Source organism: Xiphophorus couchianus, chromosome 22 (assembly GCF_001444195.1).
Source record: "Xiphophorus couchianus chromosome 22, X_couchianus-1.0, whole genome shotgun sequence".
Lineage (NCBI taxonomy): Eukaryota > Metazoa > Chordata > Actinopteri > Cyprinodontiformes > Poeciliidae > Xiphophorus > Xiphophorus couchianus.
Window position 1 is genome coordinate 26,964,228 of NC_040249.1, and position 16,224 is coordinate 26,980,451.

General features: G+C 37.1%; 1 protein-coding gene across 3 annotated transcripts in view; it reads right to left on the reverse strand.

The window, feature by feature from the left end:
• Positions 1-4,644: 4,644 nt before the first annotated feature.
• The window catches only part of LOC114137678 (rho guanine nucleotide exchange factor 7-like), a 40,302-nt gene continuing 28,722 nt past the window's right edge, over positions 4,645-16,224 (reverse strand). For 2 of the 3 annotated variants that reach the window (XM_028006453.1, XM_028006452.1), the window contains 20 exons: positions 15,610-15,694; positions 15,393-15,517; positions 15,100-15,304; positions 13,630-13,721; positions 11,593-11,687; positions 11,411-11,506; positions 11,046-11,168; positions 10,831-10,969; positions 10,697-10,756; positions 10,450-10,596; positions 10,242-10,328; positions 10,034-10,112; positions 9,767-9,897; positions 9,451-9,666; positions 8,854-8,950; positions 8,379-8,468; positions 7,853-8,011; positions 7,557-7,653; positions 6,981-7,035; positions 4,645-6,635 (listed from right to left, as the gene is read on the reverse strand). In XM_028006453.1, coding sequence (XP_027862254.1) covers positions 6,513-6,635; positions 6,981-7,035; positions 7,557-7,653; positions 7,853-8,011; positions 8,379-8,468; positions 8,854-8,950; positions 9,451-9,666; positions 9,767-9,897; positions 10,034-10,112; positions 10,242-10,328; positions 10,450-10,596; positions 10,697-10,756; positions 10,831-10,969; positions 11,046-11,168; positions 11,411-11,506; positions 11,593-11,687; positions 13,630-13,721; positions 15,100-15,304; positions 15,393-15,517; positions 15,610-15,694 — 2,301 coding nt within the window. In that variant the 3' untranslated portion in view covers positions 4,645-6,512. The remainder of the gene's footprint in view (positions 6,636-6,980; positions 7,036-7,556; positions 7,654-7,852; positions 8,012-8,378; positions 8,469-8,853; positions 8,951-9,450; positions 9,667-9,766; positions 9,898-10,033; positions 10,113-10,241; positions 10,329-10,449; positions 10,597-10,696; positions 10,757-10,830; positions 10,970-11,045; positions 11,169-11,410; positions 11,507-11,592; positions 11,688-13,629; positions 13,722-15,099; positions 15,305-15,392; positions 15,518-15,609; positions 15,695-16,224) is intronic. The other variant, XM_028006454.1, reaches the window with a different exon arrangement.

The following is a 16,224-nucleotide window of genomic DNA, read 5'->3' on the forward strand; positions in this document are numbered from 1 at the left end:
AGACATTTAAAACGAAAAACTAATCAATAATGAAATGTTTATATTGTGATGTGTTTTTCAGCCATGTTGTCCAGCCCTCATTGCACTAACAACATCTAAACCTGTGCATGCCTGATCACAGCTCATGATTCAATAACAGGAAAGAGAAGCTGTGCAGAAAATCTCACCAAAAGGAGAATTAGAAGCTAAAAACCACTGCTGACCAAAAAGATAATAAATGTCCATCTCATATTTCTGAGTGATCTCTAAGATTTCTGTGTGCATCCAGTCACATCTGGAATAAAACTACTACGTCGTTCAAAACGTAGAACCTCAGACTGATCAAAATTATGTATAGAAAACCTGAATTTATTTTGATTTTATGGTGTAGAATTATTAAAACAAGTCAAAAGAGTGAGTGCTCTTCTGAACAACTTAAATTTTTAGTGTTTGACTCTTTTTCACCATTACTGAGAGTTTTTACAATAAAGGTCTGAAAAAAAACAACAACTTTCCAGTAAAACTTGCAGACTTGATGGTAAATAAGAAAGTTCTAAGTGACCAAAATCACAAATGTAGTTTAAATGGAAGCTTTTCCATCACAATTTTTATTTCAATTGGTGACATTTATTTTTAAAAATGGCTGAATTGAGTTTAGAACTAGTTCTTGTTTATTACAAACTAATGACGCTGGTGTTATATGATAATGTGAGGCTGGTTTTCTGCTTTTAGACCAGTGTTTTGCATATTTTCACTGGTGTTATGATCATTTAAGCTTCATTAACCAGATGTGTGTTGAGTAATTTATATATTTCAGGCCTCCCATAATCATTTATTTACAGCTTTAGGCTGCCTTTTCCTTCACGTTCATGAGACAACGCCACTGAGCTCAACCGAAAAGACAAATTTCTTAAAATAACGATGTAAGAAATTTCAGTAGTGTTAATAACACTTCAGGAAAAAGATTCAGGATGTAGTATTACACAGTACATTACCTAGTTATAATAGTCAATGAGATAACTCTGTCTGCTTAATAAATGCTAGAAAGATTTGAATCAGTTTAGTCAATAAATTAACAACAAATGTTTAAATCTGAGAAATTTATGTGTTTTATGAAAATAATCATTTCTGTACATGTTGATTGACGCAGAAGATGTTTGTTTTTTTTAATCCTGCAGGTTCCTTTTCATGTCTGACTGGATGAATATTTGGCTCAAGACAAAAGGTGAACTAATCAATTATTCCTCTTGCAAGGCTCCGGTGCTGTTGTGAAAAGCGTTGACATTTGAGCTTTCCAGAAGACATCTGCAGATTTATATGCCTTCCATTGTGCGAGGCAGCCAGTCTCTATCAAAGGCTGTAAAAGGCCTTGTCAATTTGGTAGGGACAACTCCACAAAGACTCCTTTCTTCTCTGTTGTTGCGAGAATAATGCTTTTCACTGGTGTTCTGCCAAAGCCGCCTGGCAGTCCGGCCATGCGACGTTATTGATTGCATTGATAACAGACGACTACCATGGAAACTATCAAACGGATGCACGGTGAAACGTCAAACACATATTTAGCGGAAAAACTTATGAAGATTTTACAAAACAAATACAGTAAGTTTTTATTCATGTTACTCGATGTTGAATATACAGTCATAAGTTTACACACCATGGTGAATCTTTTTTTTTCTTTCGATTTTTCATTTGCCACTTCTTATCAAAACACTTTGTTTATGTTTGCTTGTTTTAAATCATATTGACAACAGAAACGACCCTAATGACTCAGATAGAAAGATGACTGAATGGAGTCTACTTGATTTTGGTCTTATAACCTGCACATAAGTTGACACAAACTGGTCTGAATGGATACTAAAGGTAACAATATCTTGGCTCCTGACAGACCACTGCTTCTTTCATCCAGTGCTGCACTGACATTTCTGATTTCTGAGTCGTGGGTAAGGCTAAATAAATCTCAAAGCAACAGCAGGAAAAGGTAAAAACAGGAAAAGAACATAAAACGGTATCCAAAGAACTGAGAATGCCAGTCAGGAGTGTCCAAACTCTAATTGAGAAGTGAAAAATGAAGGATTCTGTTGAAACCAAACTGCTGTCTGGTAGACCAACACAACAAAATGGCCAGGAAAAGTTTTCAGAATGTCAAGAAAATCCCACAAATAACTAGAGCTGAACGGTGGAGTCACCGGAAGAAACCCATTGGTACGCAAATGCCACAAAGTATCACGCTTTCAAAACAATAGCACAGAGACAAGCCTCTGGAACAAACTCATATGAAGTAATGAGATTAATATTTATCTTTTTAGCCATAAACGTAAACATTTGGAAGAGGCACCAAGGTCCGACTTTCTTACTGTGAAACACGGAGGAGGGCTGCTGATGTTTTAGAGGGTGAGCTACAAAGGCACAGGGTCAGGGCAGCTGATTGTTGCAACATACGATTATGGTGCAGAGGGTATTTTGTAATACAAATAAGGAATCTAGTCATAAAGTAGCATAAAAACAAAAAAGAAAGGGTAATGTAAGTTTCAAATTTGATTAAAATTTTTTTTTAGATAGATGGACAGATAGATATTACTATCAGTATGGAACTTCATGTGCAGGTAGATACATTCACGTTGAAACTTCAGCTGCAACAGCAGACATAAACATAAACAAGTTATTAATTTCACTCACATATTTCACTGACTGTCTGTTTCCTCCCATGAAGATGAAGTTCTCGAGAAATCCTGGCTCCTCTTCTTTCTTTACTCCTACTGGTTGAAGAAAAAATTTTTTGAGAAATTAACAAATTTCGGAGTTAATATTAATAATTATTTTATTTGTTATTTTTAGATTCCACTATGCGCACTTAGTACACATCGTGTTACAACTTACATTGGAGTTTATTTTCTGAGGAAGCGCTATCTTTGTTTTTATTCCTGCGTGTTTCAGTCGCTTTGAAATAATCAAGTTATACCGACTTTCACCTGGGTTTGATTCCGGAAGGTGTAATTCGCTTTTCGGCCACTACAGTTATATAACATTAAGTTTCGGTGCAAATACAGAGGGGCGCTGTTTTACTTAAATTTCGTCCTGGATTAGATACTGTTGTGTTGTCGGGTAAAAAAAACTGGAACTGGGGGAAATTAGTATTTTACACAGTTTTATTGGGATTTTATATGACATGGTACATAATTTAGAGGTGGAAGGAACATTTGCACTGTTGGATAAAAAATATCATTACTTTATTAGACAGTAGGTATCATTTAATTGGTAATAGAGCTATTTACATAAATCTCTCAAGCATCTTGTGTTCAATTTGGTGAGTCGATTTACACTTGTGCTGCACTCAGCAAGTGTTAAAAAGATTTTGTCATTTTTTATAGGTATAGATTTAAGCTGTAGAAGTTACTCCAGTGTTTTTTTACAAAATAATTTCAACACAAATATTGTGTGAAAACAAAATAAAAAGGCAATTTAAGTTTGAAATTCGACTCACATTTCAATTAGACAGGAAGATACATTACCAATAGTATCAGCGCAGGTACATTCACGTCGAAACTAAAGCCGCAGCTGCTTATATAAACTAAAAATAATTATTTCACTCACATATTTCGCTGCCCAGTCTGCCTTTCTTCAGTCCTGCTGCGAAAATATCTCTGTCAGCCAACACAGTTTATATTAAGTTATAAGTGTGTTCTTTTCAGACATTACCGTGCGCATTTAGTGCAACTTGTGCTATAACTTACATTATTTTTTCATGGGAAGCGCTATCCATGTTCTGTTCCAGAGAATCTTCGTCAGTCTGAAGTAATTAAGTCATGCTGAGTTTCACCTGCGTCTGTTTGCTAAACGTGTAATACCCTTTTCGACCACTGCAATTAACTAATGTTAAGTGGCGGCGCTGTTTCACTCAGATTTCGGCCTGAATTAGATACTTTTGGATAAAAAACTGAAACACTGTTGATTTACTGGGATTTTATCTGACATAATTTAGAAATTGAATGAAAACGAAGCATGATTTTTAAATTAAATAAATAAATAAAAATCTTAAAGGTGTGGCATGTATTCAACCCTATATGCAATTAAAATGCCAATCCATTTCCACTTGAGAATGAGGTGCAGTTTCACCTTCCAGGAGGAAAATATAAATATATATATAGTGAAGAAGAGCAAAGCTGGTCGAGACAGAACAACACACTGTAATCATCTTTTTATTCTCTACAACAGACTCAAGTTTCATTTGGATTCAGCATTTTATTTATGGCAGACCAATAGGTGAAATAAAAAAAATGGTTGTTATAGTAACCTCTGAAATCCTTTTCATCATTCTAACACCAGAGCACAGAACACATTTACATCCGTTACAGCTAAATACATAAGTTAGAGTTAAATCATTGCCAAATTTGATCGTACAACTAACACAACAGAGGATGCACTGCTAATTTGTTTTAGCAGTGCATCTGCTGCTGATGAGAAACTGTTCTCTGGCTCACGTATGTGATGTGAGCCAGCGTCAAGTAGAAAAGAGGTGTTAATGAAAGCAAGTAAAAAAAAATTAAACAAAGATAAATATGAGACTTGTTCAACAGTAAATTGCATATTGACAAAAACACATTTTCCAGTGTAGTATTGCTTTAAATTTGGCTTTGCAAATACAAATGTGCATTGAGATTTTTACCCCCCCCCCCATCAGTCTCATTGCTTAGCCAGACCTCAAAAAAGTGAGTTAGATGTTGTTGTTTTTTGTTATTACATTTCTAACTTAGCACTAAGTTTTATTTTATTAGTCATTTTTAGTGTTTCACCAAACAAACTTGCACTTTGCAATAGATTATAGAAATCTAACAGCTAAAGTGCCTCAATAGTATCTGAAAAATATTCAGTTTTGACAACAGTAATGAAAAACTTCCCATTTATTGCATTAAGGATGAGACCCAAGTTGGAGCCATTGAACAGAGTTCAGTAGAAAGCCTCTTCTGATGTTTTTCCTCTTGCCATGAACAAATTTGCACTTTTATTGACCATTAATGACAAGAGGAATGGATTCTAAGATCAGAAAGAATATGTAAAACATCAAAGAACCCAATTACTGATACAAGTTTGTTGTTTTTTTTTGCTTAAGAGGCAGTGCAAGTCAATATAACATTATGAGCACCTTTAAATATCGCTTGAAAAATTAAAGTAGAAATGGGTGTTAATTTGGAGCTGGAAACATAAGGTTTAAGCTGTGTTAAGCCCTGAGGTTTTCTGAAAACCAAACATTTTCTAGATGTTTTATTGTAGTTTATCAAATTAAAACAAGGATAAATACAACTGTTCTCTTATTTTTTTTTCCTGTGGTCCCATAATGCTCCCATCAGCTACAAACACTTTTTTAAACTATTAGTTACTCTTTTGCAGTTCATAAACCTTTATAAACGCTGGTGCATTAATGGCTGATTTTTGATGTTTTTGGTAACTTCATAGCTGGCTTGTTGGTTCCTTTAAAAGTTAATTATTTCATATGGAGATGAAATATACAGTTAAAAGTTTTATAGCAACTCCTAATGGGAATGAACCACATGAACTCCTTTTTCCAGGACTGAATGATTATACACCATAAAACTAAAATGATTTCTAAAGTTAGAAAGTTGGAGCCAGAATTATAGATATACCCACTAACATTTGGTTTAAAGTTAAGCCTACACCAAACAGTATGTAGAAAATATTTATATATATATTTGTTGAAATTGTCATAACAGTATGGTATGAGACAGATAATCTGTGGGGAAAAAATAATCAAGCTCCTCTGCCTTCTCCCAGTGCTAACTAGAAACAGCCAATCAGAGCAAGGAGGCGGGTCTTAGCGCTGTCTATCACTTGCAGTGCGATTAACAGCGGCAAAGGAGGAAGAGCTGTTTATCAGTAATCAGTGTAACTTATTGTCATGAAATGGTGACAGTTTTAATAAATATGTACATAACATAATCTTTATTAAAGTTACAAACTGCAGCTTTAAGTGTTATGTTGTGTAATGACTCCACTGTGGAAAAAAAAGCATTTATACGCATCACTATGAGTGAATGCACAGTTTTCACAGGAACTTTGACTGACAGTGACAGTGTGTGTGTGTGGTTTTTTTTAATCAAGATTTAACTATTGGACTTCTCTATGGCCTCTTGTTCATTTAAAACTGTCATATTTATGGACCAGAGCAAATAAAATACTATATTGGATACCAGTGAAAAGAGCAGCAACAACATTAGGAAAGAAAAAGGAAATTGTTGGTCCAATAACAGAAGAAAAGACGAAGCGAAGTGACATCCTCATGCCTACTAGCTGTTATGGCTTCATTACTTCGTGAACAGTAGGGACGGCTTCATCGATAGCTGGCAGGAAGTTTCCTGGTCCCTGGTTTGGCACATGAATTAGTTCAAGGTTTTAAAGTTAAATGAAATGATGAAGAGTGGCACAAACTACAGGCAGCTTCTGTCCACACAGCTAACAGCTCTCATCATATGATGATTTAAATGACAGAAATTGGTCCTGGCTTCAAATCTGAAGCCGTTTCAGAGGTTGGTCTCGTCCCAGGTTGGGTCGTTCATATTCTTCAGAACCCGCCTGACGATTCTCTCCAGCTCTTTTCTCGCTCGCTGCTCCTCCTCCAGCGTTCGCTTTATTCTCTTGTTGTCCTGGAAAACAGAAGGAGACAGATTAACAAAGAAAGAAAAGAAAAATTAGGAACTCTGGGACAAAAACCCCAATACTATAACAAAGCAGAAATCACACCTCACATTTGAATTTACACCACACATTGTATGCACATAAAATGTAACCTAAAATGAAAGAAAACTGGTAAGACCAATACCAACTGCTTGTTTAGTATGCATCCCATAATGCTAAACTGAAAACAACAAAAATTTAGATATCAAAATGATAATTTTATTTTATTTTTTTCAATCCAACCTCAATTTTGGGCCTGAAATAAAATAGAATATAGGCAGGAAAAAAAAAAAAGACAGAAAGAGGAAACTGACCTGCTTGAGTTCCTGAACCTCATCTCTGAGGCTATAAACGGTGTCCACCAGACTCCTGCAGGAGAAAAAATATATAATTTATACCTCACAACACGTTTGAACAATTTTGAACATGTCGATTCAAAGCAAGGAGAAAAAGAGGAAACTACGTTCACAAAAATAAAAATACAACCAATGCAAAAAGCTGAATGTCAGTTCCAGGAGGTCATTTTTTTAAGTAGAACTTAATCCAAAACTACTGGTGCAAAATAAAATAAGTATGCAAGTTCTGCTTTAATATTTTTCTACTCCCAACCATCCATATATAGACATATAGGAATATTATTAATAAAAATCAGCAAAGGTATTAGTCTACACATACACTTTAACACACATAATGTTAATATACTATAAAAGATATCACAATGAAATGTATTTGTACCTGTACAGCTGTCACTAAGCCCTTTAAATTAGCCAAGTGAAGTAAAATAGAACTAATCACATTTAAAATAAAATCATTGATGCATTGCAATGCATAAGTTCATCAAACAATTGACCTGTGTTTAAATATGATGCGCATATAATCAGATTTATTACCGTTCCTCCACTACAGTTTGTCCGTTGCTCCTCGTTTCTTCAACAATAATCTTCTCCTCCTCTGGGAACAGCATATGGACATCTTTTCTGCTGGAGCCTAAGACAATAAAAGTAAAAAGTAATCAAAGAATTTCACAACTTAAGCAAGTAAAAAATCTACACTTAATTGTTATTCTTAAATGATATTATCAGACATTTTTAAAAAGTATTTGGAAGATTCCAGCAACACACTGACATCCACATAGCATCTATCACACACTTTGAGTCAGCAGAAACGGTTCACAACAACATCTTACGAGAAAACGAGGCGGTCCTGTGACTCTGATTAGTCCAGATACTGTCATAATCGGAGTCTTCTGATTGGTCAGAAGATAGCAGGTTACTAGGGAGTGCAGCCACCGTGAGGCTGGTCTCAGCCAGCACATGGTTGTGCATGAGGTCAGTTCCCTGCCATGCTTTACGGTGCCATAAAACACCAAATTACATGTTTTGGAGTATGAGGGAATAAAATCAAATCATATTGGATAAAGGATGAAGAAGGTTTTGGAAAACCATAAAGTCGGTTTGGACAAGAATCACAAACAAAATAGGAAAATGCATGACAACACAAGGACAAATCAAAAACAAGAATGGTTTGTTTGGGACAAATAAGAAAATAGAGAATGGATGAGGGTGACAAAAGAGGTTGAATGAATATCAGAGAAAAGAGAGGAGAGAGAAAAACTTGTTAGTATAAAGAGCTTAGAAGAAAAAGTGATTCATAATACTAACAGTTTGAGACACTGTGTGTGGATATGGATGCATAGAAGTGAAGTGACTCACTGGAGTTTAGAGTCTGGCGAGTCTTTGCACTCGTGCAGTAAGCCTCAATCACCTTCAGTATCTGAGCATCCTCCTCCAGAGCCACTGTGCCTGACGGACCAGAGGAAGATGGGAGGAACAGAAACATGACAGATGTTGAAGATGCATCCAAAAGTTTTAATGAGGAAGAAGAAACCAGTAAAAAAGCTCCTTTGTTTTCATCTCTTATGCTGCTGTGTTTACATAATCAATCTATGCATGAAATGATTTGAAAAACCAGGTAGTACTAAACACAGATGCATTAATAATCTTAACAGTTTGGACTATGAAGGCCGTAGCTATGAAGTGATTTTAGGCTTTTCTGCTAAAACCTGTTAATCAATTTTCAGATTCTGGCATGGTTTTGTGAAAAACAGTGAATATATACATTTGGACAAAGTTACTAAAACCATTTTCAAGATTATTTTCCAAACCCTGGCGCCTGTGCTGAGCTTACTCTTTCTGGCAGTGAAATCTTCCTCCGATGGCTTCCTCTCTGGTTTTCTTATGGTAGGGAGCAGCGGCCTCTTGTTTTTGGGACTTTTACTTACATCCTTTAAAAGACAAAATCAGTGCAAAAAAAAAAAAAAAGAAAAGCACAGACTTACAGGTGTAACTGCAAGAACATTTGGTTCAAATTTACATACAAGTCAAGTTTCTTTGTACAGCACATTTCTTTAACAAGGTGTTTTACACCATAAAAACATCTTACAATAACTCATAATGACACAATCATCAAAATCTCCAAGCAAACACACATCAAATGTATCAATCAATGCTCCGGTGATTATGAATCAAAAGAAACCCTAAACAGGAGGTTAAATGTTCTTCAGGTGATAGAAGGCTGACTTTTTTTAACGGTTTATGTGTCTTTGAAGGCTCAGGTTTGAGTCTGCCACTAATTACTAGCTGAACTAGCTGAAGCTGTGTGCTAACTTTCCACACTGTTTATAAAAATATTCAAAACCCTTTTATGTTCCTCCCACTTCACAATTACGTCTTACTTTGTGTGGGTCTATAAGAAGGTTCGTGTGAACGGGTTTGTGATCGGCACCTCTTTGAAGCACAGAGCAGCAGACGGTCGTAGTGGAGGTGCAGGGCGAAGGCAGCTCAGGGTCCAGGGTTTGGGGGTGCTTGGTGGCTCCAGCGGTCCCCACATGGGGGTGCTACTGGAAATTGTCCCATTTAAGGAGGGATGAGGCAGGGTGTTGTAAGGGCTCGCCCCGCGAGACTCAGAGTATCTGGAGTGAGTGGCAGGATGGGAGGGCAACTAGAAGCAACACAGTGAAGAAGAGAAAGAGACAAATGAATGAGCAGCGAGGGTCGATGTCCATTAACTCGCTGGCTGATAATACAACATAGAGCCTTACTGTGTAACAAACATCCTGAAGCTTGCACACTTGAGGTGGTGTGGTGTGTGTGTGTTTGGTGAGGAGGTCCAACCAGTCTTGTAAATCACGTTGACTGCTACAAGCTATCTGCGTGCGCTCACATTGGCCTCCTGCTCAACAACAGGCACACAGTTAGAGATGATGTGTTATTTAATAATAAAGCTCATAAAGTGGATTATTTTTGGAACAATATGAGCTCTGTTGAAATGATTTCATTTTGAAAATAGAGAGAAAAGAGGGAGTGACCAGATATTTCAAAAGCATTCTTCAGGTTTTCTCCATCTTCAATTCTGGAGATGAGCATTCCTGATAAAGGCATTTTCCCCTACAAACAGAAACACAGAGTAGCTCCCCTTAGTGCTGGTAACCATTTCCTTTAATGTTTGTGAGCCTGAATAACAATTCATATGAATATTTGTGCAATATAATGATGATTCAATGGCTATAAACATACCTGGTATATGAATCCACTCATTCGGAGGCTAGCTGAGAGCATGAGCAGAGTGTGAGGGAACAGGATGAGGAAGCGTTCATTTGACTCCTGGAAGAAACACAAAAGTGGTTCACCAAATTCTGCTGATTTCAACTCACAGGCGAGATAACAATTCGGACTTCAACAGGTAAAAAGTGAAACTCAACACCTCCCTCACAGAGTTTGGTACCTGGCAATTCTGCGTGTGAACTTTGACTTGGGACATGTGGAGAACTGGGCCGAGAGTTTTAATATCTTCTCCTTCCCAGTTTCTGATTGGCTCAGTCAGAATCTGTAGCTCCAGGTTTTTCCTCTTTCTTACCTCCTCACACTCTGCCTGCGTTAAAACACACTCTGGTAACTAAGGCTCTAAAAAAAAAAAAATCCTCAAAATGGGATGTAAAACTGATTCACAACTGGAAAAGAAGCATTCTCACTGCAAGGCTTTTGAAGGCTGCCATGGCAGCACTGAGGTCAGCTTGGTCGGGGTGTTGCTCCTAAAAGACGATCAGAATATCAAAAACAAGAATGTGCATCTCTTGAAGTTTTGGGTCTATAAACAGACTCATACTTCCATATGTCTGTCCAGTTCTTTCAGCAGTGCTGGGTATCTTTCCATTCTGGTGAAGGGTTTACTCAGACTGACTGTTAGTGTCAGGTTGCCAGGACTGGACGCTCCTTTTGACTCCATATATTCCCTAAGATCATCACTGTGAGACACATTCATTAACATGTTAGTCTAAAGTATTTGTAGTTTCGAAACATGTTCAGAGTTTGAGTCCATACCTGTGTTGTGTGAGCACGCTGACTGCAGATGGGTGATTGGAGCAGTAAGCCACATATATGGCCTTCATCTCAGGCATCAGGTTCAGAAAGAAACCCCCGATTTTCTGTTGGTTCTCTGGAAGCCTACACAAATTACACTGTAATATCAGACTGAATGGAAAAATGTTTATTTCTGCAAATATACAGAAAAAAATGCAACAAATTCAGCTGACCACTAGATGTCTCTGCTGCTACATCTACTTCTGACTTGAAGTTCATTTAAAAGTACTTTAAAACATACAAAAAAAAAGTCCTACGTGTTTCTCTTAGCAGTTTTGAATCCAACAAAAAATCAAGGAATTTTGCAAAGACAAAAACAAACTGACTTGGTCTGTTCATCCAAGGACTGGACAAGCATCTGCTGGAATGTAGAGATCTCTTCCAGATTTCCCTGAATATGACCAATGTCAACACTGCTGAGTCTGTAAAGCAGAAGAAAATAATTTTGAGACGTACATGCTTTAATGTAAAATTTTATTTATTCAGTGTTGGGGTGAGGAACACCTACCTGTCTGTGGGGTGAAGTGGACGTAGGTATGTCCCCAGGAGACTCTGTAGCTCCCTTGAATATTCACTTTCTGCCTCCAGGATGTTCTGTAGGACCTGTAAGGGACACAAAGTAATTAAAAAGGAATCCTTTTTACACTTCTCCATGTTTTCCATGAATCTCTTACGGAAATGAACGTAAATTTATACAGAGAAACATCAAGACAGCTGTGATTAATTGTTGGGCTGAAACGATTAATCGGATTAATTGTGGTTAATAAATTATTGAAATGATACTTACTAATTTAGTAAGTGATTAAGCGCAGTATACTCTCAAAAAATGCAAGAAAAAAAATTCAGAGCAATAATTATGCGAAGAATGTACAAAACATATAGATTTTGCATTTAAGATTTAAAAACACCCATCTGTCTGTAGATACGTTTTAGCCAAACTCCTCAAGAGGGAGTGTGTAGCTTTTCCTTGTTGTTGCATTTTAGGGATTAAAATGTTTATTTTCTCATTTTAAAAAGGAATTGAATTATTTTTTATTCTTATATTTTTGATGTATTTCTAATTTTGTAAAAGAAAAAAACAAGAATTAAATAAATAATCTGTAGAATGTGCCATCTTTTATCTGAATAATCAACAGAAAACATTATGGTTTAATCAATTACTAAAATAATTGTTAGTTCCAGTCCTAATTTATTGGGGAGAAAAAGCTGTAAAACTTCTTAAAGATACAGAAAATCCTTGAAGTTTAAGATAAATCTCAAAGGCTTTCAGAAATGTAGTCAATTAAAAGCAAACTGGGCAGTTAAAGGGTCCTGAGGGAGTGACAACACACCGTCCAGTAGTGTAGTTTACGCTTCCTTTAATACTGGATTTTCATTTGACCACACAAGTTAATTTACAGACCTTGCAACAACTACAGAAATCTAGCAAGAATGATGCTTCCGACAACTCGTTTTTAGCTGAAACAAGAAGTGAGGTGTGAAACCATCTAAAACAGTAACATATGCTATACTGCCATCATAATCATATTTCTGACTAATGCTGGTGTAGTGAAAAACTCTTATTAGACTAAACCTGACAAAATGAAGCAGATTTTATGGAACATCAAGTCTTTGAGGGTCTGCGCGTCACTTTTCATGCTCTGAGAGACACGTAGCTTTTGTGGTGGAAAAATATGTATGTGGCGGTTTAAAATACGTAACAACTCATCTGTCAATACTGCGTTAAGGTACACACTAGCTTATTTTTTAACATGTTTTATGAAAAATTTTATTAGTATAGTAGGTGAATGAAAGAGGTCATTATAGTTAGTGATCATAAAAATGCCCAAAGGCCTACATCTTCATCTGAGCTAGTTTATTTAATAAATAAAAACAGGATCCTATTTTTTTTGTCTTTGCATTAGTGTCCAGGAACAGCTTTCACTCCAGGCACGACCTGTATGGGATTGTATAAAGAACACTGAGGTTCCTCAACCAGAGATAAGACTGTCTGCAGAGACTGTGACATCTTGCTACATTATTAAAAACACTCAAACCAGAAAGAGCCTACCCTGAGGCAAGGCTGCCCCAGAAACCACTGAGATGGAAGAAATAACCTACATTACATTGGCCACACCCTGTCAACACAGACCTGATGCATGCATGGGTGCCATGTGGGCTCTACAAATCATGCCATGCTTACATACACACAGAGACATGGCTATGAGATAGTCAATTAAATGTGTGAATCAAAGATAATTGATTGCGACAGCCCATAAAGGCAGACACACAATGTGAAAATCATCCTCCAAGCCTGAGTCACCACTAACCTTAAAAGCTGCATCAGAAAAAAAAAACATACAAACAAACAAAATAAAACAAGTTTTATTTTTCAATTTTTCGCAAACCATAGCCAAACATGTAACCTAAACCAAACTGGATTCTTACAGACCAAACCCCGCTCTATGTATGTACAGTATTGTGGTAGAAGACTTTCAGCTAACTTGTTAAATAAACATTAGTGAACACAATAGGAGGTTAGATTTCTTGACACACTGATACTCACCATGTTGTAATAGGTCTTTGAGATGATGGTGGTGTCAAAACCTTTTGGGGGACTTTTCAGAGTCCCACACTTTGGCTTGTCTGTTGTTTTGTCTGAAAACAGAACAAAGTCTTCCTGCTCCAATCAAAGGACAACACATGTTACAAGCACAACATTCGAAAGCATCTCTGTTTATTAGACCGTCATTGAAAAAAGAATTAATGTTCAATTCCTCTTATATAGATTCCTTACACCATCACACCTTTCTATAAAGCGTGATTTATTTAAAATGTGTCTTTCTCTATCGTGATTATTGGAGCTTATAGCTAATGAAACGACAAAATTCAATTTCCCAGAAAATTTGAATGCGACACAAAATCAACAAAAGTAAAAAAAATTAATTTTAAAACAGAAGTGTTATGTTAGGCCTATGCAATCATGGGAAAGATGGCTAGCTTGACTATAATTCAGCAAATTGTAATTTATACCAGCCAAAAACAGGGTAAGACATAAAAGGTCTTTGCTAAAAGAAGGTGATCACAAAGTGCTGTATACGAGCATAACATTAGAAAGTTAAGTGAAAGGAAAAAGTGTGGTTAAAAAGTAACCACACTTATAACTGCAAGAGAGAGAAAACTGTCAAGCAAAGCGAACTCTAGAGCTTTGTCGTTTATGTAAAGCAGCCGTGTCCCAGAGACATCAGAAACCTGAGCTTGAGTTTCAACAACTCAAAAAGTTAAACACGCTATGATAAACACTGGGTGTGTAATGAACATCCATGATACATTTAATTTCTTTTAACTGAATTTTTTTATATTTTTTGAGATTGAAGCAAAGCTGAAGAAACACTCAAAAAGTACATTTATCAAACTCTTGCTGTGGACTCAAAAAGTCAAATCACTGATGATGCAACCTCACTAGTCTGTGTAGACGATCAAAGGTTATACGTAGGTGATTCCATGATGTTATTATCTTTCAGTTTTTGCTTTGATCATTATAGTTCTGCATGACTACTAACAGGCATGTTGTTATAATCATTCCAGTTAAATACACATTGCAATGTAAAGCCAGGATAAATCTCTGACTTTTCTGGATAATGAGTATCTTACTGTACTTAAAGAGTTCAAAATGAATGAAAATATTTCAACAGGGCATATGTATCCTCTACTACATCTTAGCCTGCTGCTCTCTAAGTTGCTGTTTTCTGTCAGGAATTTCCTTTTTTAGCCTTTTCAAGCTTCAGGAACTTCCTTTCTTTGTGTCCACTCGAAGCTTCCTGAATTTGGAAGGCAGCACAGCAAACCTCCTGGCTGTAGACGAGCCATGAGGAACTGATCATCCTGACTGTAGAAGCAGCTGCACAGACTCAAATATAAGTTCAGTTCTTACAGCGTCTCTGACACCAATTATTATAAAGAAGTGAAAATCCAAATAGCATGTTGATGTTTCAACATCTTCAACTAAATGCTTTTCATATTTGTATGCACCCACCGCCTCCTTTCAGTTCCCGTACGTAGTTACTGGGGAACCACCCAGTCTTGTCGTTCAGCGAGCCTTCCCACCAGCCCCCCTCCACCTGCTTGGTCACACAGATGACGTCACCCTTGGAGAAGGAGAGCTCATCCTCGTTGGTCGGCTGGAAGGCGAAACGTGCTTTGACCAGCAGCTGGCCGCAAACGCCGCCATCCGACATGTCCTACGATGGAGCGGAGAGGCCGTTTTAATGGGAAAACACAGCAACGTCTGGCTGGAGTTGCGACGCCGGCGTTGGCAGCATGACTCACCAGGCTGCGGTACTGAGGCTGCTGCAGCTTAGAGGAACGACTTTGAATGTTCAGAGAGTCGAATGATTTGATCCGTATATTGGAGGAGTGCGGCACACATACGCCGTCTCCTGGGACGGACAACTCTGGAGGCACACAGCAGGAAACAAAACCATAACACCTGAAAACTTGCAAAAGAGATGAAGACGTAATTTGGCCCAAAACATCTGACTCTTACCTTCAGTGGCTTTGTTAAGAGCAACTAAGGAGTTTAGTACTTTGGAGAAGTTCAGTCCCTGCAGGAGGTCACTCACTACAAAAGGCTTGAAAACAAACAACAATTTTTAGCATTATTTTTTATAACTTTTTTTTTTTTTTAGCCTAGTCAAAGTTCGTTTTTGAACAACCTGGACAGTGGGCCAAAATTTCAAAAGTTCTCTTTGACGGGGGGGGGAGCTTTTCTCACCTTTTGAGAAACTCTTCGTTAAGATAAATGCAATAAATGAATCTGGTTTGCATTCTAAGAAGTATATCACCCTAAAAATGAAGCAAAACTGAGTCAAACGCTGCATTAATTCTCTGATCCAACTTTGGTCTGAAGGCGGATTAAGTCTGAGCTTCCCTCTTGTAATCGCTCGATCACACATGTTACTGGCAACACACACAGCCAGAATCAAAACGCCTCCGAAGCTCCTAATCCTGTGTAAACCACACACACCAACATGTTTATATTAGCAAATTGTGAAGACGGAGCCATATGTGACGAGGATTTTAACATTTAATATATTATTTCAGATCATTTGCAAACCAAGGTTTTAGCTTTCTATAGCTTGTTTGTTTGTTTTCAGTGTAG